A 13,411-nucleotide genomic window follows, 5' to 3' on the forward strand; every position below is an offset into this window, starting at 1 on the left:
CATTAAACCCACCCCTAACAATACCACTACTACTGGCACCACGTCTAAATCTCTTCGCCACTATTAAATAGAATTAATTTAAATCACACTCAAATAAATCACAAGAAAATAAATTGTAAAAAATTAAATTGCGTAAATTAAATAGCGAAAATAAAGATAGAGTTGGAACGAAGGTACCAAATTACCGGACTAATTTCCAACAAAGTGAAGGCGGCTAGAATTGCAAATCCACTAAAGCTACTTCGGATTGTTGCAAAATCACCAACTCCACCACCAATATTATAATTGCAAAATTAATAATTGAAACTAGAATAAGACTTTATAATATTTAATTGAGAGAAATTTAAAGTGGCTAATTATTGCAAAGTAACTATAATTGAGAGATTGAGAGAAAGAGAAGAGTGAATCGGTGTGGATTAAAATGGAAATGGAAAGGGGTTTATATAGGGGTGAGGGATGGGTTAAATTATTAAAAAAAAAAAGTTTGGGGGGTTGGGGGGCCAAAAGGGGAGTTTGGAACCGTTTGGCAACGACCATTTTTGCAAATGGACCGTTGGCCAACGGTCCTGCCCAATGTCTCAACGGCTACATTTAAAAAAAAAAAAAAAAAAATTAATTCTGACCAATTTTACCGGTTTAACCGGTTCGGTTCCGGTTTAACAGGTTCCGATCCCAAAAAAATTGAAACCGAACCAGTATGTATTAAATGGTTGACCCGAACCGGTAAACCGGTTCCAGTTACCGATTTTAACCGGTTAAACAAAACCGGTTGACGGGCTTACCGAACACACCCATAGTTCAAATTAAAGAGGGCAATTCGCAGAATTGCCCTTCTTTTGGGGTGGTCTTTAAATTTTGCCCTTCGGCTAAAACCCATGGGTTCCAGGTTCAAAACCCCACTCAGTAAAAAATTTAAAAAAAATTCGCAAGGTAGAGTTTTTTGGACATGCTTGTTAAGGAATTATCAAAGTTATCGGATACTTATGCCTTATGGGCAGACTTAGCTTTATAAGTATAGGATGCATATAACTTTGGTAATTCCTTTGAGTTTATGCCGGATATATATACTTCCATGGCAAACTTTTAGTTAAGTCTTAACTAAAAGTCTTTTCCTAGTTATGACTTATGGGGCAGATTTTTAGTTATGGCATAACTAAAAGTATGCCCCATAAGGCATAACTTTTCCTTAAGACATAAACTTTGTTTTATAAGCCAAATTTGGTTAGTTCAAACTCCGCATATTGGCAACCAAATTGAACTTAACATCGGCAAAGCGATAGAATTACTGAAAGAAACGGATCATACATTGGCGAAACAAAGCATGCTCATAAAAGGCCGATATTGTTTTTATATTTTATCTCGGTGCATCGTAGGATGTGTCAATTTGCACAACTTGGTAAGTGCAAATACTAATGAGATCGAGGTACATTTGTAACATTTTAAGACCCGAATATGCATTAAGATACATTTAGTTAGAATAGAACATCCACATTCTTTATTGGTTTGTTATGATTTACGAACGGTCCCATTAAAAATTTGTCCCGTAGGCATAAACTTGTTAAGGAATTATCAAAGTAGCAAGGTATAAACTTGTTAATGAATTACCAAAGTTATGTCGGATCAGCATACTTATGCCAAGTCTAAGGCAGTATCCGGTCCGGCATAACTTTATTAATTCCTTAACAAGTGTATGCGTAGCGACCCAAATCTTGCTTGCAATTTTTTTTTTAATTTATGCTTGAGCGGGGGTTCGAATGTAACCTCATGATTTGCGTGAACGCTCGGGGTTGCAACGCAAAGGGCAAAAATTAAGCAATATGAGGGGCATAATTTAAAGACCACAAATATGAGGGGCAAAATTTAAAGACCACTCCAAAAGAAGGGCAATCCGCGCAAAAAAATGAATTAAAGAGGCTTTGTCTTCAATGTGTCGAACTGAATTCGAGTACGGGCCATTGTTTTATAGAAGAAACAATCCGCCCATAGCAAGCACTTGAACTAAAATGAGGTGCAATTTAGCTTTTATTGATAATCACCTACTAAACAACAGAGGTGGACTACAATTCCATTAGTTACATGAAATCAATACCACAACAATCAACTCTTTGATTTCTAAGACTCTTCTATTGCAAAATTTATTGCAAATGATGATAGAAATGATTTTCACCCAACCAAACAATAGCTTTTTAATGCCATTCAGGCTTTACGTAAAAAGAAAGAAGTGATGTAAAGTTGATCATGCATGCAAAGACCAAGATTAGTTGCCCGTTGAAGGATGATCCTAACATCCCCATCCCCAACAATTGCCCCATCCTCCTCCTCCACCTCCACCACCACCACCTCCACCTCCTCCACCACCACCACCGCTTCCTCCTCCCCAACCCCAACCCCAGCCTTCGCCTCCGCCACCTCCACCACCTCCACCTCCTCCACCCCCTCCTCCGCCGCCGCCCCCACCACCTTTACCTCCACCTCCACCTCCTCCACCGCCTTGGCCTCCACCTCCACCACCTTCACCTTTACCACCACCTCCGCCTCCTCCACTACCTCCACCTCCGCCTCCTCCACCACCACCACCTCCTCCTCTTCCACCTCCCCCTCCGCCGCCGCCACCCCCAGCTCCTTTTCTTCCACCACTTCCTTTGTCATGTCTTCCCTTATGCCCTCTACTTTTTCCATTTCCTCCTCCTCCTCCACTCCCCCTTCCTGCTCCACCTCCTCCTCCCCCTCCGTTTCCTCCTCCGCCTCCACCTCCGCCACCACCTCCACCTCCCCCTCCGCCTCCACTTCCGCTTCCTCTCCCACCTCCTCCTCCACTTCCCCTTCCGCTCCCTCCCCCGCCTCCTCCTCCACCATCAGCACCTCCTCCGCCACCTCCACCTCCTTGACCCCTATTTTTTCCAGCAGTTTCTATGTTCACCATAAATTCACTCACAGAAGTTGTGTTCCTTGCATTGGCATCTGTTAATGCATGCGAATGCTGAATTATGGAAGAAGTGACATTAACTTGAGAAAATCTTCCCCTGGTTGGCTTATGATCCACATTAAGTCCATCAGCCAAAAATGAGCTCAGCACAGTTGCAAGTAGTAACAAAGTTAGTGCCCAAGCTGAACCCATCTTCAATGGCTTAACTACTCGAGATTGCATGGGGATACATTCATATCCGGCCGGTATTTATACTATTCTAACTATGCCTGCGGTGCTTCTGTGAATATCTTCTAAAGAGCTTAACCAAACAGATAAAGTCCCCACATATGACAACAAACATCAAACTAAGTTCTTCCAAAGGCTGCAAGCAAAAGCAAGGTAAAGAGAACAACAGGAATATACGAAACTGGACTGATGAACTTGCTTCTGATTCAATTTTGTCCCCACCAAACAAACATGCTCACTAGTTATACTTCGTCTTTTATTCCCCACTCTTCACTTGATACAGATAGACAGTATTATCTTTTGCCTTTTCGTCACTACAATAATCTTAATCACGTGGGATAAACTGGATAACTTTACAACAGCGGCGCGACTTTTCCAGAGTTATTTAGCACAATGCTAGATATGTATAAAAAATATGCAACATCATTTACATTTTAAGCACTAACTGAGATAAAGCTTCATCATTATATTGATCTTACTTAAGATGTTGTCGCTATTAGAGTGGATAATTCCACTTCTCATTCTTTTGGGGGACATACTACCCAAGAGGAGAGTGTTAAGATAGTTGATGAATGATGGTCATGCATTTATTTTAATAGAATCACTTATAAATGTCACAAAGCGGCCACTAAAATGCGGTTTATTTGTCGTCTACGTTCCATTCCCCGATACCCAATGGGTCCTTAAATTCATCAATTAAGATGGTCATGCAGATGTGATTATAACGTTTTAGTGGAAATATGGTCATGCAGTGTGCGATCATTTTCAACTATATAGCCATCTGAATCTGATCGTGCACAATTCAATTAGGGCATTATATTGCTGCACGCCGAAGGATTAAGTTTTATGATATTGAACAGTATATTTTCTCAGGAACTCATTTTTAATGTTAATATAGGCCTAATGTCACGGGCCTAAAATCTAAGGCAGCGTGGGGCAGCAATGACGGTCTTAACTACCGCTCAAAGCTTCAGCCCAACTCTTAGTCACTGGCGGAAACAGTGATTAATACAAAGGCAAACACACACAAGAACTGAAAGTAAAGAAGAACACAGATGTGGGAGGCAAGTGCCCGTTTTGATATATCTCTCAAAGGTATATGTTCAAATGTACAAAGGGAAGATTTCTAATTCTGAATCTGCCCTCAAGGCTTACACTATTTATAGCTGGAAAATATTCCCTAGGCTGGACAGTGGGCCCTAGGCAGTCATGGACCATAATAATCGCCTTTGGGCGATGATATCATGTGCGGTGTCGGACTCAGTGCTTGTCTTAGCTGGTGTAACGACCCATTTGGTCGTTTAGCACTTTTAGGCATAATATTCCTAAAACACCCTTTTCGTGGTCAAATCTTGCTGTCTATAGTCTGCGATAACGGGTGATTCGGTTATTTAATTGACGAGTTTTAGTCCTCATTTGACATGCGAGGACGAATGTTCTAAAGGAGGGGAGAATGTCACACTCCATAATAATCCTTGCTACTTGTATTAAAACAAGAAAGAATGAGTTAAGAAGGTTCAAGGAAAGTTAATCGAGTTAGTAAGAATATCGTTATAAATATGGTTGTCTTAAGTATCTCGAGGTGACCTGGTAACCTAAAGGATTTGAAATCGCGTTATGAGTATGTATATGAGGTAATGTGAGTGACCTTTTAAAGTATTTGAGATTATTAGTAATGATATAGAAGATGGACAAAAGATAGGAATATACTTTTTCGATTGGAGTTTCGTCGAAGCTTTGTGAGTTCTACTTATGGTTATTGTGATTCTACGGACCCTTCGAGACATGTATATGAATTGTTATGGATGTAAATGACTGTGTATATGTATGTATAAGAGGTTACATGAGGTTGGAAGAGGATTAGAAGTTAAACGAAATGAATCGGAACAATTTCGGTAAAATCTCGGACCCGATTTTAGCCTATATTGTAGGAGGCATATCTCCTAGTATATGAGGAGTTTTAAGGTGTTTCAAAAGCCTAAAATTAAGTTCATCGAGTCTAGTTTGCAACGCAACAAACAGCTCGTCAAAATGATATCGGGGTAAGGAGATATGGATGATTCAAGTCGGGCTGAGTATTAAGACTATCTCAAGATACAAAGTAGAGACTTTAACTTCCGATTTCGTTTGAAGTCACAATTTATCTACAAATTTTGTTTGGTATAGAAGCATTAGTGGAAATTAGGAACTACTTAATCGTGGTGTTAAGTTAAAATTAGTGGCAACAATGAGCCAATATGAACATTAACATGCCATGTCCAAAAGATGACTCAAAGTCATCTTAAATAAGACTACTATGGGAGACATACAAATATACATTTAAATGTGATTCATCCACTACACTTACATTATATTGTGGACAACCAAATTGAAAGAAAGGAGTGTGGAATTCAGCCAAGTGACTGAAAATAAGGCATCCATGTGAAGCATGCATTTGAATATTTAAGCATCTACTACTTTATGAAAGTATACATTATTTTAGGAAGACCCAACATGGTGGAGGGATCATTTCACATTAAATATTGCTCATTCATCTTGGCATAATTACAATGGACAAAGGATGGTGTATGAATCATTCACCACACATACAATTGTCTTGTAAACAATTGAAAAGAAAGAAGAAAGGAGAAACAAGAAGGTGAGGCTTGCCACACTTGGCCTAAAGTTGTAGAAAAAAATGGAATTTTAAGTGTAAAGTTAATGGAGTGACTCATGCCATAAGTGGAGCATGTGACCAACTTGTAGGCATCAAAGTTGAACCAAATAATGACTAAGGAATCAGCCATTACATTCATTTCAACTTCACAACAAAGAAAGAAAACCTAGAGAGGAAAGAGGAAGCTTTCGGCCAAGGGGCTGATTTTTGAGCCCTTTGAGTCTTGATCCAAAAATTATTTTCCAAGGTGTTTCAACCCTTTAGAAGGTCCCTAAAACGTGAAGATAGTCTTTGGAGCAACAAGAACCATTTCTATCTCAAGTCACAAACTCTAGCCAAGTAGAGAAGTCAAGTTGTCAAGGTAAGGTCTAACTTTCTTTTCATGTATTAAGGGTGATGTAGATGTGTGAATATAAGTTGTATGCATGAAATAAGGTGTGTTGATGTTGGAACATGATAGTAGTTATGGGGTTATATGTGTTGATGTTGAAGTATGGTTGTAACTTGACGAACATGAATCGCATGCATAAAATCATGAAAGTTTGTGTTGGAATGTTAGTTGGACGTAGGGACTGTTTTGGTGAAATTAATGGACTGATTTTCTTTAATAAATATGGTTGTTACTATCATAGATCTCATGGTAAAAAGAATGAAAAGAATTGGAAGGTTAAAGGTGAAGTTATGTTAGTATGAAAATGGTTGAATCTATGATTTTATGTGAGTGATGTTGAAGCATGGTGTAGCCGTGTGTGGACTGTTTTGTGAAGAAGTTAGTGAACTGTTTTTACTTGATATTTTGATTGTTATTATCATGAATTTTATGATGGAAATGAGGTGTTTAATGGTTGGAGTTGAAACTAAAATCATTAGTGAGTTGTTATAAGGATTATAGAAATGACGATATAGCGTAGTTGCGTATGAATTGATGTTGTACTTGTCGTGTGGATAGCTGGTCATAATTTACTGAAATTATATGAAAAGAAGACATGAAATGATGTATAAAAATCGCATGTGGTTGGCTTAGTATGTTCGTAAACGTTTGCAAGAATTCCGAACATTATTATGTTGTCGGTTAGGGACTGTTTTGGACATGTTGTGGTAGTGGACTGTTTTGGACTTGTGTTTTCATTAAGTTGGAAAGAATAATTATAAGTTAAGAGTATACATCATATTGTATGTTGGATGGGCTGTTATAAGTTGTTACATGAAAACGTTAAGGCTACAAACTAATATAAGTAACTTGAGAATGTCGAAGCCGTATGTGAATCGTTATTGCATGTTATGAATGTGGGTTGTTTAGAATATTGTGTGGGCTGTCCGGATTGGTATTGAACACATAATTATTGATGTTGTATTGGTAGTATGTGGTTGGTTTAGATACAAGAGAAAACATCGCCTAAACATCTAGAAAGGAGTTACTAACGTTAGAATACGTTTGAATCTCCCTGTAGCTTAACCATAGTTGTTGGCGTCTTAATATAGGTTGAAGTATTATTGGGTAGCGTACACATATTGTGTGACGAATAAGCGCTATAGACCCTGTCCGTTCGGAAGCACTTCAAAGGGAAAAAGCTTTGGCGTGAAAGTTCGTGACACATTCGGCATTGAGGTAGGTTACGGTTTACTTTATGTCTAGACTCCGGTTAGCGAAACGTATATAAATAGTAGTGATTGACGGGGAAAGCATGATAGGCCTTCGGGCATGGTGTGGAGGTAAATTCCATCTAGGTTGGTATTGCCGGTTGTTATGTGGGCTTGTCGCCATTATTGTGATCTTTTGTTATGTGGGCTCGTCGCCATTATTACGATATTGTTATGTGAGCTGTCATTGTATTGTGATTTCATGTATTTGATATAATTCTCTCTCTTGTTATCCCACTGGTCATATGGAAGAGGAAGGTTATTACTGAGAATTGAATATTGAATTGCAATTCTAGTATGAATCTATGGAACCTATGATTGCGGTGATTATTGAGGTTGATTCCATGCGAGGCATGCATCCCATATTCTATGTGCTATGTGATGTAATTATCACCTAGTTGTATCTTTATCACATACTAGCTCCCTCACCTTATGAAAGGGAAGGGTAATATTGATGATTGAGCCGTGGGCAATAATATGACTTGTACTTGTTTATTGCATATTGGTGATATAGTTGAGACTGATATCATGCATGACATGCTTTCATATTACTCTTATGTTGTTATAATGGTGAGGAGAGTGATTGAGAGACTCCGAGGTCTTTGCCGGAGAGGGTAAAGAGAGATGAGTGTTTGTTGCCCGAGGTTTCTTGCCGGGAACGATGGAGTGTCCGATGCCCGAGGTCTTTGCCGGGATCGTGAGAGTGTGCTCGTGATCCGAGGTTATATTCCGGAGCGAGTGGTACATGGACTTCGCGGGTCCCCCATGGGTCATGATTGCCTAGATGTGGAGTTACTCCGTCCGGGACATGTTGTACAAAACTGCATATGCATTGCATTCATCCTACATACATTATTGCATTGCATTATATCTTGGTTCCTGTTGATTGTTGTGATACTACTGTGATGTACTGATTCGGATTGATTATACTAAGACTTGGCACAATTGGGTTTAGATGCTATAACATAAAAGATGACTTGTTCTGTGGATATGGATTCATATTGACTTGTACTTGTTGGTTTATATGTTTTTACGCTTGTTGTCTTTATATACGTTATCTAGTCTTAGTCGGCCTATGATACCTACCAGTACCTGTTGTTTGTACTGACCTACACTTGCTGCATTCTTTTATGAATGCAGAGTACCAGCTGAGATCGATTTCTACTCTTCGTGGCTAATATTCGAGGATTTCTGATTCGAGTCCTTCAGGATGAGCATGAGGACGATCGATGCCGATGACTCTTTTTATCCTTATGTCTTGTTTCATTCTGGGACATGATCTTTTAGGCTACTATGTATTATTATGATTCAGACTTATAGTATTTAGTTAGATGCTCTTGTATGACCTGACCAGATACTGGGGTTGGATTCTCATTATTTCTATATTTCTTTATATTATTATCGTGAGACTTACGTTATTTTATCTTCTTTCGCTTTATTTATATATTTTTGATTGTTGGAATAAGGGTTCGCCTACCGAGGTGGGAAAGGTAGGTGCCGCACGACTTAGTGAAAATAGGTCGTGGCCAGTGGAAAGTGGCCCAAGTTGGCGCGCGTATGCTGATCCCTTCCAATGGACTAGGAATTGAGCCTTTGAGTTGCCCCAACCTTTGCCTCGGACTAATTGATGGTCAATTATAGCTTCAATTTCCTTCTCCTTAGCAGTAGGAGTCTCAAAGATCCTGGCGCGGCTTGCTTGAGCCCGACCCTCGTCTTCCTTATCTTCGAAGTATGGTTTTAACTGACTTGCATGGAAGACGGGGTATATCCGCAGATGGTGAGGCATGTCCAATCGGTAAGAAATCTTGCCCACCTTGGCAACGATTTCAAAGGGACCCTCGTATCGTCGAATCAGACTCTGATTCAGCTTCCTTAATGACTTGAACTGCCTCGGATTGAGCTTGACCATGACTTTGTCGCCAATTCTGTAATTTGTCGGACGACGCTTGCGATCAGCAAATTTCTTCATTTTCCGAGCAGCCTTGTCAAGATATGACCTAGCCATATCAACTTGTTCCTCCCAGGCCTTGGCCATATGATATGCCCCTGGGTTCCGTAATTCCGCTCGAACAGGCAGTGATTGCGGTGTGTTGGGCTGCTGCCCAGTAGCTAATTCAAAGGGACTTCTCCCTGTTGCCTCGCTCCGTTGAAGGTTGTATGAAAATTGGGCAGTGTCAAGCAACTTGGCCCAATCTTTCTGATTGGCACTGACAAAGTGCCGCAAATATAATTCCAGTAGCGCGTTGATCCTCTCCGTTTGGCCGTCAGTTTGTGGGTGAAAACTGGTCGAGAAATGTAATTCAGACCCCAGCAAACTGAATAGCTCCTTCCAGAACGCTCCTGTGAATCGTGGATCGCGATCACTTATGATATGCCTCGGCACACCCCAATGCTTGACAACGTCCTTTAAAAACAACCTTGCAGCTTCTTTGGCTTTGCAACTAGCCGTGGTGGGGCTAAAAGTTGCATATTTTGAGAACCGATCGACCACTACCATAATGGTGCCAAAGCCCTCAGAATTGGGCAGGCATGTGATGAAGTCCATAGTGACGCTGTCCCATGGTCTTTCAGCTACGGGCAATGGTTCAAGTAGGCCCCCAGGAGCCTTGTTCTCTACCTTGTCTTGTTGGCACACAAGACATGTACGGACATAGACCTCAATGTCATCTCTCATGCGCGGCCAGTAATATGATGGTTCTAGCAACGCCATGGTTCGTTTCTGCCCTGGATGGCCTGCCGTGCCGTGTCATGCCCTTCTTTGATCAGGGTACGCCTCAGGTTACCCCATCTTGGCACATAAACGCGCCTACCTGTGGTGTAGAGAACGCCGTCATCTACCCAAAATTTCTTTGTCTTGCCTTGACTGGCCAAGTCAAGAAGTTGTTTTGCCACTGGATCATGCTGCATGCCCTGTTTGATGGCATCGATGATGTCACTGCTAGCCATGCTAACCATAGCCGCTAGCACTGCTTTGCGACTTAACGCGTCAGCCACGACGTTGGTCTTCCCCGGCTTATACTCTAAAGTGTAGTCGAATTCTGCCAGGAAGTCTTGCCACCGAGCTTGCTTGGGCGACAACTTCTTCTGGGACTGGAAATAACTTGTCGCCACGTTATCCGTTTTGACAGTAAAATGTGCCCCCAGCAAGTAATGACGCCAAGTCCTTAGACAGTGGACTACTGCCGTCATTTCTTTCTCTTGGACCGTGTATCTCCGTTCTGCCTCGTTCAACTTTCGGCTTTCAAAGGCAATGGGGTGGCCTTCTTGCATAAGGACGCCACCAATAGCAAAATCTGAGGCATCAGTGTGGACTTCAAACACCTTGGTGAAGTCAGGTAGAGCCAAGACAGGTTCCTTTACAATTGCTCCTTTGAGGCCGTCAAACGCCTCTTGACACAAGGAGGTCCATTTCCACTCGCGACCTTTCTTCAGCATGTCGGTCAGTGGTGCAGCAATGGCCGAGTACCCAAGGATAAACCGCCTGTAGTAGTTGGCAAGGCCAAGAAAGGACCGAAGTTCAGTTACTTTGGTCGGGACCTCCCAATCTTGAATAGCGCTAACCTTGTCACCGTCCATTCTGATTTCTCCTTGGCTGATTGTATGGCCAAGGAACTGCACTTGTGGCTGAGCAAAAGTGCATTTCTCCTGCTTGACGCACAAGTCATTCTCCCTCAACACTTGGAAGACTGTGCGGAGATGTTCCAGATGCTCTTCCAAGCTGTTGCTGTATACTACAATGTCGTCGAGGTAGATTACGACGAACTGGTCCAAAAATGGGTGGAAGAGTTTGTTCATTAGCGTACAGAAAGTTGCAGGGGCATTGGTTAGGCCGAATGGCATGACTAACCACTCGAACGCCCCATATCGGGTCACACAAGTCGTCTTTGACTCGTCCCCCTCGGCAATACGCACTTGATAGTATCCTTTTCGCAGGTCCATCTTGGTGAATACCTTGGCTTGTCCTAGCCGATCGAACAAGTCAGCAATTAAGGGAATGGGATATTTGTTTTTCACCGTGACCTTGTTAAGGGCACGATAATCAATACACAGCCTTAACGTTCCCTCTTTCTTCTTTTGGAACAGCACGGGTGCTCCAAATGGTGCTTTTGATGGGCGGATGTGCCCAGATTCAAGCAACTCCTTGAGCTGCTTCCTTAGCTCTTCAAGCTCTGGTGGGGCCATGCGATAAGGGGACATGGCTGGTGGCTTGGCGCCTGGAACCAACTCTATCTGGTGGTCAACCTCCCTGCGTGGAGGTAACCGTTTGGGCAGCTCATTGGGCATCACGTCCCTGTTCTTTTCAAGGACCTGCTGCACGCATAGGGGTAGTGCTTCCCCTTCTTTGGAATTGCTTTCATTCTCTGCTGCTACAAGAGTTGCAAGAAAGGTAGGTTCTCCTTTCTTAAATCCTTTCACCAATTGCATAGCTGATAAGCGCACGCCCGTTTGATGCACACGAACTAACGGCACGTCACAAGAACAGCTTGGGTCTCTAATCAAAAGTTGGTTGAGACGCGGCGAAATAAACGCATTGATCTCGTACCAGAAATCCAGACCCAATACGATGTCAAAAACATCCATCGGGGCGACGGTGAAGTCGGTGAACCCTTGCCAATTGCCTAGGACGAGATGGACTTTAGGGGCAAATCCATTTACGTCTGTGGGGAGGCAATTGACTGTCTTCAACAGCGAGTCACTGGAAACATAGGAAAGGCTCAGCTCCTTTGCCTTATCCTCTGTAATGAAGTTGTGCGTCGCACCTGTGTCAACCATGATGCGGACTGGTTTGCCTTTTAGGGTTGCCTCCACGAACAATGACTCTCTTGCCCTGATTTGAGGTGCCTTGGCTGTGATGGCAGCAAGTGTCATATGGTTGAACAAGCCTGCTACCTTAGCTATCGCCTGCTCCGTGATCTCCGTCTTTGTGTCTGGTTGACTGGTTTGAGCCCCAGCTTGCGCATCTGTTTGTTTATTGGCAGCAAGCATTGCGCCCAACTTGCCCAGTGAGGGGCAATTTCTGTAAAGATGGCCTGGTTGTCCACACAGGTAACAGCCATCCTTTGAGGGGGGATTCTGTTTCCTTTCTTCGTAGCTTTTGCGAAAATTGGAATTCGAACCCCGGTTGCGGTCTCGATCTCCTTTGAAGTCACGACCCTTGTTGGGGACAAATTTATTTTTGTCCCATTTGCCTTGATCAACCTTGGCCGCATCTTGCTTCCCTCGGTTATCTTTTTCCCTGGTTTTGTCGGTGCGAAAATCGTTCAAAGATTCCGCCACCACAATGGCACTGTCAAGATCTTCAACTTGACGCCTATGTAGCTCTTGTTTGGCCCAGTTTTGAAGGCCATCCAAGAAATAGAACAACAGATCCTCGTTGCTCAAGCTTGGGATTTGAAGGGTGAGTTTCGTGAACTCTTTCACGTACTCACGAATGGACGACGTTTGCTTGAGCTCCCTCAACTTTCGACGGGCCTCGTGCACAACGTTTAGGGGGTAAAACTGCCGCTTCAACTCCCTCTTGAACTGTTCCCAATCCTCGATGGAACACGTTCCTTTGTCCATGTCTGCCTTCTTCCTGCGCCACCATAATGCGGCTGTCTCGCTTAAATACATGACTGCTGTCCGGATGCGAATAGCTTCGTCAGTTATGTTGACGTGCTCAAAGTACGCATCCATCTGCCAAATAAAGTCTTCCACGTCTTGAGCGTTCCTATCGCCCTTGAAATTCTTGGGTTTAGGAACCTCTACACGGGTTTCCCGAATGTGGACTGGACCAGCATCGTTTCTGATTTGGGCCGCTTCCAGTTGTGTTTCCAAGGTCTCCACCTTGGCTTGTAAACCGGCCAGCGCCTCCATGAGCCTAAACTCAAGGCCGGACAACGCCTCCTTGTGCTCGTCGCTCTCTGCTTTCTGCTCGTTTTGGACTTGTTCTAGTCCGTCGAGGGCTATCGACTCAAGAG

At 42.6% G+C, this 13,411-nt stretch overlaps 1 protein-coding gene across 1 annotated transcript; it reads right to left on the bottom strand.

Annotated features, from left to right (window-relative positions):
• Positions 1 to 2,281: 2,281 nt before the first annotated feature.
• LOC132041967 (glycine-rich cell wall structural protein 2-like) lies at positions 2,282 to 3,118 on the bottom strand. The gene has a single exon (XM_059432634.1). The coding sequence runs from the start codon at positions 3,116 to 3,118 to the stop codon at positions 2,282 to 2,284; it is 837 nt and encodes a 278-aa protein (XP_059288617.1).
• Between the last annotated feature and the right edge of the window lie 10,293 nt (positions 3,119 to 13,411).

Source organism: Lycium ferocissimum, unplaced genomic scaffold (assembly GCF_029784015.1).
Source record: "Lycium ferocissimum isolate CSIRO_LF1 unplaced genomic scaffold, AGI_CSIRO_Lferr_CH_V1 ctg12606, whole genome shotgun sequence".
NCBI classification, from domain to species: domain Eukaryota; kingdom Viridiplantae; phylum Streptophyta; class Magnoliopsida; order Solanales; family Solanaceae; genus Lycium; species Lycium ferocissimum.